This window comes from Callorhinus ursinus, unplaced genomic scaffold (genome assembly GCF_003265705.2).
Source record: "Callorhinus ursinus isolate GAN/ISIS: 27379988/994484 unplaced genomic scaffold, GSC_fseal_2.0 scaffold8, whole genome shotgun sequence".
In the NCBI taxonomy this organism is placed as follows: domain Eukaryota; kingdom Metazoa; phylum Chordata; class Mammalia; order Carnivora; family Otariidae; genus Callorhinus; species Callorhinus ursinus.
In genome coordinates this window covers 64,089,482-64,105,526 of record NW_027397070.1, presented here as the reverse complement: position 1 = coordinate 64,105,526, position 16,045 = coordinate 64,089,482, and the positions used below count along the sequence as shown (strand labels likewise).

General features: G+C 42.8%; 1 protein-coding gene across 1 annotated transcript in view; it reads left to right on the top strand.

Annotated features, from left to right (window-relative positions):
• Positions 1-15,693, top strand: part of DICER1 (dicer 1, ribonuclease III) — a 73,586-nt gene extending 57,893 nt beyond the window's left edge. The window contains 6 exon segments of the mRNA XM_025869413.2: positions 1,857-2,012; positions 5,119-6,007; positions 7,775-8,043; positions 10,519-10,681; positions 10,772-10,847; positions 11,202-15,693. Coding sequence (XP_025725198.2) covers positions 1,857-2,012; positions 5,119-6,007; positions 7,775-8,043; positions 10,519-10,681; positions 10,772-10,847; positions 11,202-11,367 — 1,719 coding nt within the window. The 3' untranslated portion in view covers positions 11,368-15,693.
• Positions 15,694-16,045: the final 352 nt, after the last annotated feature.

Sequence of the window (16,045 nt, the reverse complement as noted above, 5' to 3'; positions counted from 1 at the left end):
CCGGAGGGGTAGATAACGTGTCCCCAATTTGCAGATGAGGAAAGTTTTTTAGTTTAGAGAGTTTAATTCGTGTAAGGTCGCCCAACTAATCAGGGAGGTGTCGGACGCAAGAGCCCATACCCTTCACCACCCTTCTCGCTGCCTGTCAGTGTGATTAGGGGCAGAGAGAGACCTGGGATGCCGGGGTGACTGTGTGTAAGCTGGGGAATTTGGGGCGATGGTGGTGCTCATGGTGACATAGGCACAAATGTAGGAATCAGAGTCAGGTATAGGGTTTTCAGACCTCATGGGAAATGAAGTGGAATATTCAGTGAAATGTTGAGATAACTTAGAGTTTAGGACTGCGGTCTGGTTTGGGGGAATAGTCTTTGTAAGAGTGATAAAGCTGTCAGAACAAATGAGATTTCCACGAGCTGGTTGTAGGAGGAAAATGTCAGAGACTGAGGATGAGTAGGAAGCAAACAGTACACTCTTATTGGGTAACAAAGAAATTCGTGTACGTGTCAAAACTTGCCTCTGTTCGTGTGCCGGGAAAGCTGTGATTGCTTATGTCCTGTAGGGATCAGTGCTGTTCCCTCAGCCCGGTGTGGAAGGGCAGCATTCTCTGTGTGCTCCCGCCCCGGACACGTCCTGCATCCCGACCAGACCCGAGCCCCTAGCTGGCCTTCATACAGGCTCCCTGCATGCATGCGCCCACTCTGTTCCTTTCTCAGTGCTTTCCCCGCTTCCGGCTTGTCTGGTCCTGCCTGTCCCGCGTTGCACCGCGGGAGCCCTGAGCGTCTCTCCCTGTCCCATCCTGCCCACCATCCCGTCTGACTGTGGATGTGCTTGCCGTCTTCCTCCTGCCATTGCCATCTGGATGCTGTGCTCTCCTCGGAGGCGCAGGGATGCTGGCATTGATCTGAGCTGTTCCACTTCCGACAGCATGCTGCCGCCTGTCCCTCCCGGCTGTGTCGTCCGCAGGGACTGCTCCTCAGTCTTGCTGACGTTGTTCCCTCAGGGATGCCCGGCCAGGTGTCTCTCCCAGGGTGGGTGCCTGGTCAGTGGTATCGAGTTCCCTAGAAAAGGGGCTCATGAAGTACTTCCGTAAAAAGGAACCCAGTTTATAGAAAATGAAAATGAGATTGACAGTTCTAGCTCCTGGTTTCCAAGTTTTTACTAGACATTCCTAGACAGAAATGTTGTGATTTGAGTGAGTTACGGAGGACATGGAGTCCTTAGGAAAAACAGACCAGAGGGTAAGCAGTGAAGCTATTTTATTGATGTGAATAAACATGGAGTTACTACCTTTTGCTCTGTTTTAAAATGGGTGAACAAAAATATCTTGAAATGCCATCCAAAACAAAGGAATGATATTTGAGAAAACATTACAATTAAATTGTATTTGTGGCTTAGATTCTAGGAGTATAAAATTCTTTTAGCTCTGTTCAGTGCCAGTTTCTACTTTATAGCTAGAGTTTGTGGCATTTCCCCCCATTTATTTCATTGAGAATATTGTGGCATCTTAGACTTTTTATGTGGATTCTTTTTCTATTCTGATGGTCTCAGTTGACAGTTTGCATTTAATATCATCAGGTTGTGTTTTCAGAGGTTTGAAATTGTATGAACTGTTCGTTCTGACTTTATAAGGAATTTGCATATCAGTTTTTTCTGATCTGCTCTGAAAATCAGAAATTCTCATCTAACTGCGCTGAAGGATATAGAATGTATGGGAATATAATATTTGCTATTGTGAATAATTGATGGCCAGTGGTAATATGAAGAACATTTAGCTAAAAATATGTTTATTTGCCTGGTATGAATTCCAGCAGTGGTCATTTGCGGATAAGTATCTTACAGATTTTTTTCTGCTAAAGGTCAGCAACTGTAATCTGTATCGGCTTGGAAAAAAGAAGGGACTGCCCAGCCGCATGGTGGTATCAATATTTGATCCCCCTGTGAATTGGCTTCCTCCGGGTTATATAGTAAACCAAGACAAAAGTAACACAGATAAATGGGAAAAAGATGAAATGGTAAGTTTTGGGTAACTGGAAGCATTTATTTTTTGGTGAGCGGGAGAATTTTGTGCTATTAATTTTTGTGTTTCCTTTCCATGGTGTATTTATAATAGAGTAGGTATTTGATATATTGAATTAATTCCTTTAAATCGACTATCTCTTCATTGAATTTAGAAACAGTGTTGTAATTTTGATGGGGGTCAAGTCTGTCATTCTTTTCAGAGGCAGAAGTATATATGGTGTCGTGACTCAAAAAAGAAAAAAAAGCAAAACTCCGTAACATTTCATTTTACTGTTATGTATATAACAATTCATACTCCCTCGATCCTTAGCTCTGTTCAGTGACTTTTCAGTGAACTATGATCTCCAATCTGTGAAATAATTAAATTCAGTAAAGCCTTGCTTTGCAGGTCAGGGTTTTCTCAGTTAGGACTCGGTCTTCTCTGGTGACCTAAAAGAAAGAAAGAAAATCATAAAGGTTGTAGTTCTCTGGAAATAGTTTAAAAATCGTGCCAGTGGCTTCAGGCCAGATATTAGCTGCAGCTGCTTCATTTTGTCTTGTCTTGAAGGCCACCAGAGGGCACCTCGGAGGGCCTCGGAGCTGGAAAAGCCATCCATCTGCCCAGAGGTGGGCGGCTAGGAGGAGGTGGACTGCTGGGAAACACCGGCGCCTCTCCCAGAGCTAAAGGCCATCTCTTGGCGACTTTCATTTCGTGGACATTTATTTTGCATTAATGAGACACTGGATCATGGTTACTTACTTTTCCTTCAGGCCAGCAGTGAGAATACGGTTTCTTTTCACAGGTCACGCTTTCTAAATAGACAGGCTTTCGTGTCCTGTTCCTGACACGCCTGTGGTAGTTCTCTGTCTCAAGCTTCCCCAGGGCCGCCGCTCTGTGCCCCGACTTTGATTTTTACCCCTTTACGGAGTACAGTTTTAACTCATGCAGTGTTTGACTTTTTTACAGAAATTGAACTTCTCCAGAAAAGCGTTGAGAATATTTTAATGCAGGCTGGGTTAGAAAAATTACATTTGCTATTAACTTGGAAATAGATAGAAGCTTAGAGGAAAATGTATAGATTTGGAGGACTTTAGAGAAAATATTGCATATCTATGAAAAACATTCCCAATAATTATTCTGCCTTGTAGTTTCATAATATAATTGGCTTTTTAGAAAAAATTAGCATAAAAGTGACATTGACAAGTCCTTTTGATTAAGAAAGAATTTTTAAAAATACAACAGAAATTTCTTATTTTCCTTAACATTTCAGATGACCTGGCACTTTGGTTTTGGGAATACATTAAACATACCATTCATATTTTCACTTAGTAGTTTGTACTTATTGAAATAGGCCCTGAGTGGTATCGGAAGGCGTGTGCTTGCGTTCCTGTTCTGCCTGCCTCCCTCCTCAGCAAATAGGTTTAAGAGAAACTTTGCATACGAATGCCAAAGTGGTAATAACTCAGGTAGAGAGTTGACTTGAACCGTAGGAGAAAAGAGTTTGATGCCAGGTTTTTTGTGTTTGTTTGTTTGTTTGTTTAGGAGCTTGAAGTGTTCTCAGAAACCATTTAGTGAGGTAGAATCCCGCTATTTTGCAGATAGAGAAACTGAAACCCAGAGGCATTAAAGAACTTTTTCCAAGATCACATAGCATATTTGTGATAAAACCTACTCTTGTGTGTGTGTGCGCCAATTTTACACTATGGTAGCATCTTACTAAAGATATATAAGGATTTTTTTTTTGATTAAAAAATTATTCAGCCTGATTTTTTTTAATTGCAGTTTGCTTTTTTTAATGTTAAGGACGAAACAGTAGTCCAAAACATCTCATGTTACCTTGGGAAGGTAGAGGGTTTTTTAACAGGAAATAGTTCCTAGAGATCTGCCACTACAGTCTCTTTTCATGTTCTTCTACATTCTTGGAAAACTTTTATAAACCTTTTTTCGTAAAAAAATAAATAAAACCCATAAAGATACATAGTTGTAGAGACATGGCTCGGTTCACTGCTCTTCTTTACTTTCAAATAAATACACTATGTCTTTTGAATCTGGTTTAAAATGAAATATTGCAGTATTTAAAAAATCCTTGACAAAGTTTGAAAACGTTTTTGTCAGCAAATCTCTGGAAAGTTGTCACTATCAGAATTGAAGCACACCCTCCTGCCTTCTCCCCCCCCCAAAGTCAAGTCTTTTTTTTTTTTTTATTTCTTGCGCAACAGAAATTTGGCATCTTTTAACATTGCAAAAAAGTTACATCATTACTGAATCCTAGCCCATTATTAAGGTTGTCATTCACAAATAAGCTTTTGCCAAAGAAATTGGAATTAGCAAAGATCTTCTGACAGAAATTGGATTGTTGTGTTTCATGTTAGTCTAAATTTTCTTCTATTTTTGTCATTTATGCTTTAATCTGTTCCTCTGATTACTGTAGCACCGTGGAGGGGAAAGCGTAATTTCCCAGATTCATAGCTTAGTTCAGTGATCACTTTTAGTTTTCAAGCAGAGCAATCTAGTTTTAATTGTAGCAAATGTACTTTGATTTGAAGTGGAAGTAGGGACAAAACCTTTAGCATGAAAACACCCTATTGCCTATTTTTAATATTCTACAGATTTTTAAGGTAATTTATCTTTTTTCATATTTATACTCTTTATTGTGCAGATAATGCTTTTTCTGCATCTGGAATTTAATTTTATTAATTTGAAATCTTTTTGAAACATTTTAAAACTTTGTCAGCAAAATTGAAGACCTCTCATCGGCTGTGAGTGCTTTTGTTGTGTGTCTGCTGGAGTAAGCCTTGCTAGCTGAAGTTTTGCTTCGTGGACATTAATTTTAACTTTATATCTGTGTTCAAAATCCTTAAACTTAAAACTTCATACTGGATAAAGATCATTGTATAACTTAGAAAATGAACATTCAAAGAACATGTTTTACTTTGTTTATATGATTAAATAACTTATTTTATGTTAATTGAAAACAAATGGCCATGATTTTAAAGTTGCCTTTTAGTATTTGTGGTTGTCATTTGAAATTATCCATAACCCTTGCTTTTATTGAGTTTCAAACCCTTTTAAAAACAGCAGCTATGTCTCCCCTCCTTCCCCACCCCTCCTCGTTTCAGACAAAAGACTGCACGTTGGCCAACGGCAAGCTGGGCGAGGACTTTGAGGAGGAGGACTTTGAGGACGAGGACCTGACGTGGAGGGCTCCAAAGGACGATGCCGACTATGAAGATGATTTCCTGGAGTATGACCAGGAACATATCAAATTTATAGATAACATGTTAATGGGGTCAGGAGCTTTTGTAAAGAAAATTTCTCTTTCTCCTTTTTCAACCACTGATTCTGCATACGAATGGAAAATGCCCAAAAAATCCTCCTTAGGTAGTATGCCATTCTCATCAGATTTTGAGGATTTTGACTATAGCTCTTGGGATGCAATGTGCTATCTGGATCCTAGCAAAGCTGTTGAAGAGGATGACTTTGTGGTGGGGTTCTGGAATCCATCCGAAGAAAACTGTGGTGTTGACACAGGGAAACAGTCCATTTCTTACGACTTGCACACTGAGCAGTGTATCGCGGACAAAAGCATAGCCGACTGTGTGGAAGCCCTGCTGGGCTGCTATTTAACCAGCTGTGGCGAGAGGGCTGCTCAGCTTTTCCTCTGCTCGCTGGGGCTGAAGGTGCTCCCGGTAATTAAAAGGACTGATCGGGAAAAGGCCGTGTGCCCTACTAGGGAGAATTTCAGCAGCCAACAAAAGAACCTTTCAGGGAGCCGTGCTCCTGCCTCTGTGGCCAGCTCGCGCTCCTCGGTGTTGAAGGACTTGGAGTATGGTTGTTTGAAGATTCCACCAAGATGTATGTTTGATCATCCAGACGCAGATAAAACACTGAATCACCTTATATCGGGTTTTGAAAATTTCGAAAAGAAAATCAACTACAGATTCAAGAATAAGGCTTACCTTCTACAGGCTTTTACCCATGCCTCCTACCACTACAATACCATTACTGGTAAGGAGCCCCAGGCCGAACTCCAGTGCCCTGCAACCGCAGGCTCGTGCTGACTGCATGCTTTTTGCCTTGGGTTTTTGTCTTTTAAAAGGCAACCTGTGCGTGTACAGACTTGGTGCTTAAGATGCATGGTGGAGGGCAGGGAGCAAGAGAAAAACGGAGGCGGCTTTGTTTTCCTCTCCTTCTGGGGGCACGCGGGGCTTCTCACCGATGGCCGCCGGCAGCGCCCCGCCTCCCCTGCTCGGAGGGAGGTCGCGTCACGGGGTGCACAGGTGCAGAAGTTGGGGCCTTCCTATTTTGTTGTGCTTTTCCCATTTTTGTCCTCCCCCTATGTCTTTCTGATGCCCGTTTAGCGCCGTTTATGGTTCTTGATTTCGTATATTCTGGATGTATTTCCACGTCCTTTTATCGTTCTTCCTGAACAGAAAGGCCCCTCTCCAAAGGTCGTTTTAAATCTAAAGATGAGTGGGCTAAACGAAACTTCTCCGGGGGAAGGTTTCTGCAGCTTCCACTTGGCGTTGTGCTCCAGGGTCTTCTCCTTTCTGTAGTGGTGGCCAGTCCACGAGATGCGAAGGGAGACCAGGCGCCTGGAACTGCAGTCAGCTTCAGCTTATGGAAAGCCTGTGTATTTTTTTTTCTCCATCAGAGTAATAAGTGCTTGAGTCTAGGATACCAAAGCAGAGTATAAAGTTTGTATAAGAAAAACAGGAAAGGTTCAGATGATCAGAAGAGTGTAAAACCAAAAAGTGAAAACCGATCTGGCTCTGGACGAGAAGGGCTGGCGGCCCGGGGCGCTGTTTGTCTTTGTGGCGAAGCCGGGAGGCATGGTTCCTGCCCTCCGCTGAGCGAGGCCCCTGCCTCGGAGCTCTGGGTGTCCGGGACGCACCACTTCGGCGGTCCCCGCCCCCGCCTCCTGGCCTGGATGGGCTCTGCTCGGCCCGGGGAGGAGATAGGGGTGCTGGCCAGCACGGGTGCCTTCCCCCACGTGGGCAGCCGGCCCATGCTGCCCCAGGTCTTTGCGCACGGCCACAACTCTCCCTTCTTAGGCTCTTGTTCATGTCCAGTTCAACAGTTCTCACCCAGGTGGAGGAGGGGGTTTTCTAGTACTTACTGGGCCGGTGGCAGCTGTGACCCAGGAGTGGCGAGGCACGGTGGCCCCAGCGCACACTCCATAGCGGGGGCGAGGCACTGCGCAGAGCGTGGGGGCGGTGTGCGAGGGCAGAGCGCAGCGTGTGTGGGGTGCATAGGGGGGTACTGGGGCAAAGGGTGGGGTGTGCCGGGGGCAGAGCTTGAGGCCAGAATAGGGGGTGTGTGGGGCCAGAGCACGGGGTGCATGGGGTGTTGGGGGGCGGAGGGTGGGGTGCCTGTGCAGCGTCTGGCCCCTGACCGCTGGCATGGGAGCGAGGCTGCGGCTTCGCCGGCGCCCAGCACCTGCTTGGCCAGCAGCGTGCCCGAGGGAAGGGCCTGACCTGATGAGGCTCCCCGGCCAGTGTTTTGTCTGCAGGGGCAGTAGCCGTTGGGCCACCGAAGGCTTTTATGATCCCAATTTATAGATAAGAAATAGGCTTCACTTGCCATTCAAATTGAATTTCCAGAGGCTTTAGTAAGTGTGACACGTCCCCTGGTTTGTCATTGAAGAATATACACGGAAAACAGAGCCTGGCAGCATTCTCGCTGGTGGGTCCGGGGCCAGGCGTCCCGGTGGGTTCCTGTGCGGGAAGAGCGGGGTTTGGGCGAGCTGACGCCTGCGCTCTGGGCCGCCCGCAGATTGTTACCAGCGCCTGGAGTTCCTGGGAGATGCGATTTTGGACTACCTCATAACCAAGCACCTTTACGAAGACCCGCGGCAGCACTCCCCGGGCGTCCTGACCGACCTGCGGTCTGCGCTGGTCAACAACACCATCTTCGCGTCGCTGGCGGTCAAGTACGACTACCACAAGTACTTCAAAGCCGTCTCCCCCGAGCTCTTTCACGTCATCGACGACTTCGTGCAGTTCCAGCTGGAGAAGAACGAGATGCAGGGCATGGACTCCGAGGTGAGTGCTCCTGGAGAACACGGCCAGTGCACGGCTCGCAGCCGCTTTCCTCCGGGCGGGGCCGAGGGAGGGTCGTGCTCTCCAGGTCGGCCCTTCAAAAACTTGACTGCCCCCGCGATGGTGGTGCGTGCGGTCCTAACAGGGGAGAGAGGGGGCCGGGGGGCTGTGGGCTCTTTTCTGTCCCTGACGCCTGACTGATGCCTGCCGGCCCCTGCCCCCGGTGGCCCTTGAACCTTAGTGAATGAACCTCCCTGCGGTTCATTCCGCCTTTCTTTCTGTTAAAATGGGTCCGAAAACATTCGCTGATACGATCTCAGGTAAGCCTCACAAATGTATTTTCTGCTTCTCCTTGAAAATAAGAAAATCTCCTTTAAAAACCAACCTTCTAAAATTTTAACCATTGGAATTTGAGAGGCTTCTGTCGTAAGTTCAGCCAAAGGTTCTTTGGTGATGGAGCTCATTTTAATGTGTTTGTGAGCTATTTTGAAGTTTTGTAGTGAAGAATTTCACTTAGGTCTTTCCACTCTCCTCTGATCCTTCGCTGCCATCCATCTGCATACCTGTGTACCCAGGAGAGCCCTCTCGGTCCCCTTCCCCCCGTTCTGATTCCCTCGTTTTCCTTACTTGTGCGGATGTCTTATAAGGAGTCAGGGCATTTATTCTTAATTCTGGTGGCTGTTTTAATTGCTCTTCGTTTAATTCGTACCTTCCCTTTTTTTTTTTTTTTAATCGCACCAAACCGTGGCTGGGGACTAGTGCTTTTCTTTCCTTGACTTGCTGTGAGAGAAATTTGAGGCATAACCGCAAGGCTAGTGTCCCACCCTGTAAACAGTACAGAGCACATGCTGAAGGAGGATCCACTCTCCCGGGTGCCCTCCGCCAAGGTGAATGGGCCGAGTCGGGGCACCGCCAGCAGTGGCACTAGGAATTAGAACCATCTCATATGTACTCAGTATTATTTCTGGTCTTATTCTTTAGAAGTGTTTAAGCTTAGAATTTGAGGAATTAGCTAAAATTAGACTTAAGTTCTCTTTTGATGACAGTGGGACATGCTGGTTCTGTTAATTTTTGTTCATTCTTTTCCTTTCCTTTGTTTATATAAACATATGTATTAGAAGTTACAAAAACTGATTGGAAATGTCAGTGGTCTGGCTTTTCTAACTTACTGTTGAATCTTCAGTAAGTCTCTCCACTTCTCTGGGCCTCAGTTTCTTCATTTGTGAAAGGAGAGAATTAAATTAGATAAATTTTAAATTCCTTTCTACCTCAAAACCGTGATGTACCAACAAGAAGTGTCTTTTTTTCCCCCCGGTAGCCAGCATTACGAGTGTTTTATATAGAGCTCTACATGGCTAAACAATCCATTTAGAAATTTTTTTTTTAAAAACTCCAAATGCCCCCTTCTCTTGTTTCTCTTTCACAAGTAATTTGTGTTTATTTTAGAAAATACAAATAAGCAAGAAGAAAATTAAAGTTATGCAAATACACTGCTTTAGAAATTACCAAAATGAACATTCTGTGATGTTTTATTGCTAATGTATATAAACATAAGCATACCTAAAACATAAAATGGAATTATATTATGCGTAGTATACCATAACGTGTTTTTTTCACTTAATATTTTGAGGACAACTTTCCGTGTATCCATTGGCGTTTTGACTTTCAGTGGCTGCCCTCTAATCAATATATGGCTATAATGGAATGTACTTAAACAGTCCTTTTGTGGCTAGATATTTACGTTGTTTTTACTGCGGACTTTTAATAAACATGGGTGTGGTAAATATATCCAGTACCTCCTTAAGATAAATTCCTAGAGATGGGATTGTTGCATCAAAGCATTAGGAACTTTTAAAAAGGCATTTGATACATATCTAAGTTTTTTATTACATTAATTTGAATACCTATTGTGTGTCAGGCACACTCTTACAGTCAGTGTGTATTAAGGGGTTTAATAAAAAGGGACCTCGGGGGGATCTATTGTCCAGTCTAATTTTTCTGGCAAAAAGTGGCAATTTATACTTGCCAAAGCAGTGTATATAACATTCTTGTCATTGCCGTACTAATTAGTATTCGGCCTAATCCTTGCCAAACCGCTAGGGGGTAGAGCTGTTTTAAGATGCAGTTCTTTGGTTACGAGTGGATTTGAAATTTTTTTCATACATTTATTAACTATTTCTAATTTTGTGGTGTTTTTGTTTTCATGTAGAAGTACTCTTTTTTCCCTTTGCTGAGTATACTACTAACTGGGGAAGGAATTTTGTTTATCCCTTGAGAAACTGGGGGGAAAAAATTTTTTTTTAGATGTTCCCGAAGAACCTATTGCAATGTCGTTAGGTGATTGCCATAAATGGTTGGTATTGTTAGCCTTGTTAAAGGGTATAATAAAAGTCCTATCCAAGAAAAGAAACACGCCGCTGTGGAATGCCTTTAAAGGTAGCCTTGTTGCTCACAAGTCCCTTTTCTTTGTGTAAATAGCTTAGGAGGTCTGAGGAGGATGAAGAGAAGGAGGAGGACATCGAAGTTCCAAAGGCCATGGGGGACATTTTTGAGTCGCTTGCTGGTGCCATATACATGGATAGCGGGATGTCCCTGGAGATGGTGTGGCAGGTGTACTATCCTATGATGCGGCCGCTCATAGGTACTGTTCGTTCCCTTCGAAAGAAACACAGTCATAATTAAAAACAACTATAAGGATATCATTCACATGACTCTTTCATTTTGATTACAGAAAAATTTTCTGCAAATGTGCCCCGTTCCCCTGTGCGAGAATTGCTCGAAATGGAACCAGAAACTGCCAAATTTAGGTAAGCAAAACCGTGCATGGAAAAAATTAAGTTCCTTAAGAAATAAGAGGGGCAAGAGTTGTCAAAGATGCCATAAACTAATGATTCTGAGAAATATTTACACTGGGGCATGCACTCTGCACTCTCCGTTTGTAGTCGGATTGACTTTCCCTTTTGCTTTGATAAAGTAATGCTGAGTTAAAGAAGAGCCTCGGCCCTGTGTGCCGGGGGCCGCGCCACCGTGTGATGCACGTTTCCTTTGTGTGCCGGCAGCTCGTGCCCGGGCCCTCCGCCTCCGAGCACGAGCTCCGTGCTGATTGACAATAATAATAAATAGTTCTGACTTGTGATTCACGCTGTTTGGCTTTTTTACAGCCCGGCTGAGAGGACGTATGACGGCAAGGTCAGAGTCACGGTGGAAGTGGTGGGGAAGGGGAAATTTAAAGGCGTCGGCCGGAGCTACAGGATCGCCAAGTCTGCAGCAGCAAGAAGAGCCCTACGCAGCCTCAAAGCCAATCAACCTCAGGTTCCCAACAGCTGAAACCCCTTTTTACCACGGACAGAAAACAAAAAACAAAAAACAAAAAGCAGAATTAAGGGGAAAACTATTTAAATCGAGGAGGATGATTTAAAGTCCATAGTGAGTGGAATGAATTGAAGGCAGAATTTAAAGTTTGTTTGATAACAAGATAGATTACAGAATAAAACATTTAACATATGTATAAAAATTTTGGAACTAATTGTAGTTTTAGTTTTTTGCGCAAACACAATCTTGTCTTCTTTCCTCACTTCTGCTTTGTTTAAATCACGAGAGTGCTTTAATGATGCCATTTAGCAAGTGTTCGAGAGAATTATTGACAGTTATTTTGTTTTTTGTTTTGTTTGGGGGGGGTTTGTCTTTTGTTTTTTAATTTCGTTTCCGTCAGCTTTGCTTAGTGTTGGGAGGCCAAGGAGCTTGCAGCTGAGACAGCCCCTGGATTCTGTGGAGCGCCCTCCCCTCCTCGGTGTGGCCGCTGCGCCCAGGAGGATGGTGCGGTTTGCGGGAGGAGAAGCTTGCCCGTGCTGTCTCTTCTTTCCACGATCTGTGGCCTAAGAGGATGTCTCCCGGTCGCCATTGCACTTAACTATAGTAAGGGACAGGTTTTTAATGAACATTGGCTGGCATGTTGGTGAATCAAATTTTCGTTTTCTCTCATGCCACGTAGTCTTGCATACAAAAGGTTCTTGCCTTAAAAGTAAAACCCTCATGGATGTTCTTTAATTTCTGATCTTTTTGGAACAAACTATTTGACATTCCCTTCCTTTTATTATGCATTTAGAGGTTGAGACAGTGTGATATTTGCAACTCACTAGGGTAGTTGTGACTTAACTTATTAAGGATTATATTCTTAGAGTTTCTGTCATCTGTGTCCTGAAGGCATTTTGAAAACCAGAATATTATATATGTAGTCTATGGATTTTTTTAAGCACCATAATAAAAATGATCTTTGGCTAAATACCCAGTTTTACTAAAAACCTCCTGCCAGGTAGCTCCACTGATGGAAATTGTTTGTAGCAGTTTTGCCCTGTAGGCTGTTGCTCTAACAAGATAAACTCTAGACATATCACACCTAAAATATGCTGCAGATTTTATAAGTGATTGGTTACTTATTTAAAGAAGCAAAACAGAGCACCTTTACCCTTAGTCTTCTCACTTAAATGTCTTACTGTACTCGTCACAGTGTTGCGTGCATTCTTCACCTACCAAAGCTGCGCTGCTAATGCTGTGGAAGCATAACGTTTGCGACAAACTGCCGTCATCTTGATACATCTGTGATTTAGGTCATTAATTTAGGAAAACAAGCTCATGATTTCCATCTTTGGAAAAGAAAAAAAAAAAAAAGACATTTTTAGGCATTTGCCGAAGTTTCTTTAATTAGACTTGTAGGCACTCTTCACTTAAATACCTCAGTTCTTCTTTTCTTTTGCATGCGTTTCCCCCTGTTTGGTGCTATGTTTATGTATTATGCTTGAAATTTTAATTTTTTTTTTTTTTTTGCACTGTAACTATAATACCTCTTAATTTACCTTCTTAAAAGCTGTGGGTCGGTCTTGTACTCCCACCAACATACCAGTAGAGGTTTGCTGCAATTTGCCCCATTAATTATGCTTGAAGTTTAAGAAAGCCGAGCAGAGGTGTCTAATGTTTTCCAGCACATCATTCTGAATTCGATGCTTCATGTAATGCTGCATTTTTTTGTTTTCAGTTACAGTTGAATACTGTACTTCTTGCTTTATCTGCACCACCCACCCCCAGAGAAACACCTCTGCACGTGTGCACAGAGAAAACTGTCAGCTCCGCTTTCTAAGGAGACCTGAGTGAAGGGGATGTTAAGCTTCTCCAACGTTATTTGTTGTCTCCAATCTTAACATTTAAATTGCAATCTAAATTATTAAATGAGATTTTGAGCAAATTAATTTGGGTAGGCTCATTTTTAAAATACTTCTGATCGGGAACCTTAGATTTCTGTTTGTCTTTTTTTTTAAACCTCAGCGGGAGATCTCCTAGCAAGTTAAAACCAAGCGATTCTTGAATTATATTAACTGTAAACGTGTACAATTAACAAGTAAGGCTGGATGTGAATTTTACGTGTGAGGGTGATCTGTGATCAAGTTAGATCGCAGATCTCTTCTTAATTTATAAACTACCTGATGCCAGGAGCTTAGGGCTTTGCGTTGTGTCTAATGCACTAATCCCAGTGTTAAGGGATTCTCTCGCCTCCTGGCACCAAAACCAGATTGTTTCACAGTTACAATTCCCTTTGGGAGAAAAATGCCTCAATATATTTTGTAACCTTAAGAAGAGTATTTTTTTGTTAATACAAAAAAGTTCAGACTTGGATATGATTAGGTCATACATTCTCAGGGGTTCAAATTTCCTGCTACCATTCAAAATGTTTTATCAACGGCAAACTTTAGCTATTTCATTTTTTTTGTTGTTGGAGAAAGATAGCTAATTTTAATTTGTGACGCACACTTGGACGCGTTCTGTGATCCCCTGGTTACTAAGTTAAAAAATAAAAACTCTGAGTGAGACATACCGAGATGGTTATGAACGCTTTCGTGCTGCTGATTTTTAATGCTGTAAAGTGCCCCCAGTTTAGCTTGTGGAAATGTTTTGCATCCGTTAACGAAGGAAGAAAATCACTCTGTGTGGCGCCCCTTCCCACCCCTGTGTGTGTGTCATTCTTTTGTTCCCGTGACTGCAACGTGAGACCGGACGTGACGCAGAGGCCCTGCTAGTGGGAGGTGTGGTGGTGCCTCAGGCACGTGCGTGAAGGACTGGGGAAGTGTGTCTTGACAACTACGAAGTTCCTTATGATGATGGTGTGGAGGTTAGTCGGCATGAACCTGCATTGTAAAGATTTTTGATTTCCTTTATAATACACTTTCAACAGTCCTAACTATGCTGCGTTGTGTAACAGCTTTGTTCCCCCTCTGTTCTGTTCGTGTAGCCCAGATAAGCATTGCACTTGGTACCATGCTTTACCTCATTTCAAGGAAAATATGCTTAACGGAGAGGAAAAAAGATGTGGTTTGGCCTCGCTGCTGTTTTGATTTACCGGATTTGAAAAAGATAATTATAATGCCTGCAATGTGTCATATACTTGCACAACTTAATAGGTCATTTTTGTCTGTGGCATTTTTACTGTTTGTGAAAGTATGACAAAGATTTGTTAACTGAACTCTTATGTTTTTTTTTTTTAAATGTATTTTGTTACTTTTTTTTTCTCTTTCTTTTACGTCATGTGAAGTGATTAAATTTAGAATGACCTCTAACACTCCTGTAATGATCTCTTAAACTACTAATAGTTTCACGTTCTGATTCAGAACGATTCAGACTTCCCTCCCTAACTAGCGAGAGGCCCCTAGGCTGCTCGGCGGCTCATAAAGATGGCCCTTCACCCAGCACCGCGCCCTTCCAGGTCGTTCCCAGTCTGACGGAGACTGGGGTGCGGGGAGTGCCCGACACCCAGCCCAACCATGGCGCGGTCTGAGGGCCCAGCCGATGGCAAGCTCTCCATCGTCCTCTCTTAGGGTATTTGATCCTTTCACACAAGAGCTAAGCCACCAAACTGAGACCTGGATATCTTTATTGAAACCACATCTGAGATTCTGTCCAAGCCCTCGCCCAGCTCGTGTTCCTAGCGGTTGGTACCAAATGGTCAGTTTCATTGCATTTCAATAGGTATATTTTTTTCAACCACTGATTACTTTTCAGGAATTTAATTATTTCCAAATAAATTTCTTTATTTTATATTGTACATGAAAAACTTTTAAGATACGTTTAAGACCAAGCATAATAAAGCGATTTTACCAGTTGTTGGAGCCGCCAGGAGCAATCTCGCGGGAACTTGCATTGAGACTTGCATTGTGGTTTTCCACTAGCAGTGAAAATGGTCTTTCAGAACTAACTTGTAAATATATTTCAATCATTAAGTGTTTTGTTTTTTTTCCTGGTCCATTTTTATTTGGACATCAACCACAGACAATTTAAATTTTATAGATGCACTCAGAATTCACTGCATCTGCAGGTTACCTAGCAAAAACGCAAAGGTGAACAGCAAGTAAACTTTGTGGCTTTTCTGCTGTAAATAGAGGGAAGGGAAATGACTAAAATCAAGAAAAACTAACATAATTTGATTGACAGTAACCTATTTACCATCACATGCTGCAGCTGTTCTAAGGAACATACTGTAACCCATTCATAGAGTAATTGTGCTGCGGGATCGTGCAGCCTGCACCTTATGGGCCCCAATTACCTTTAGTTGTTTGTTTTGTAATAATTGTAGCAGAGTCAAGCTCCAATAAAGTTATGGTCTGTTCATCCTGTGTCCTATCTTTTTCTTTTCTCATTTTGGTTCCGTTCAAGCGGGTGATAACACTGAAATGGTTGTAGCAGACGTGATCTTTCAAGTGTTCTGATTCCACGGTCATGTGAAAATGCCTATTTTAATATAAAAGTTTAGCTGACCAAGCCCTGCTTCACGTTTACTGGTAGAGTTGTATAGTAGCAGTTGCCTTTTTCTTTTCGAGATTTAAATAATAACAGTGTGTTTTTCTGAAATTCTGCCATATTGACCGATGTGTTCCAGCTCCTGGATTATACACAATGCATTTGACACATTCCTTAAGTGAATTTGGTTATTCTGAGATCAAGTGGACACAATGTTTAGCTT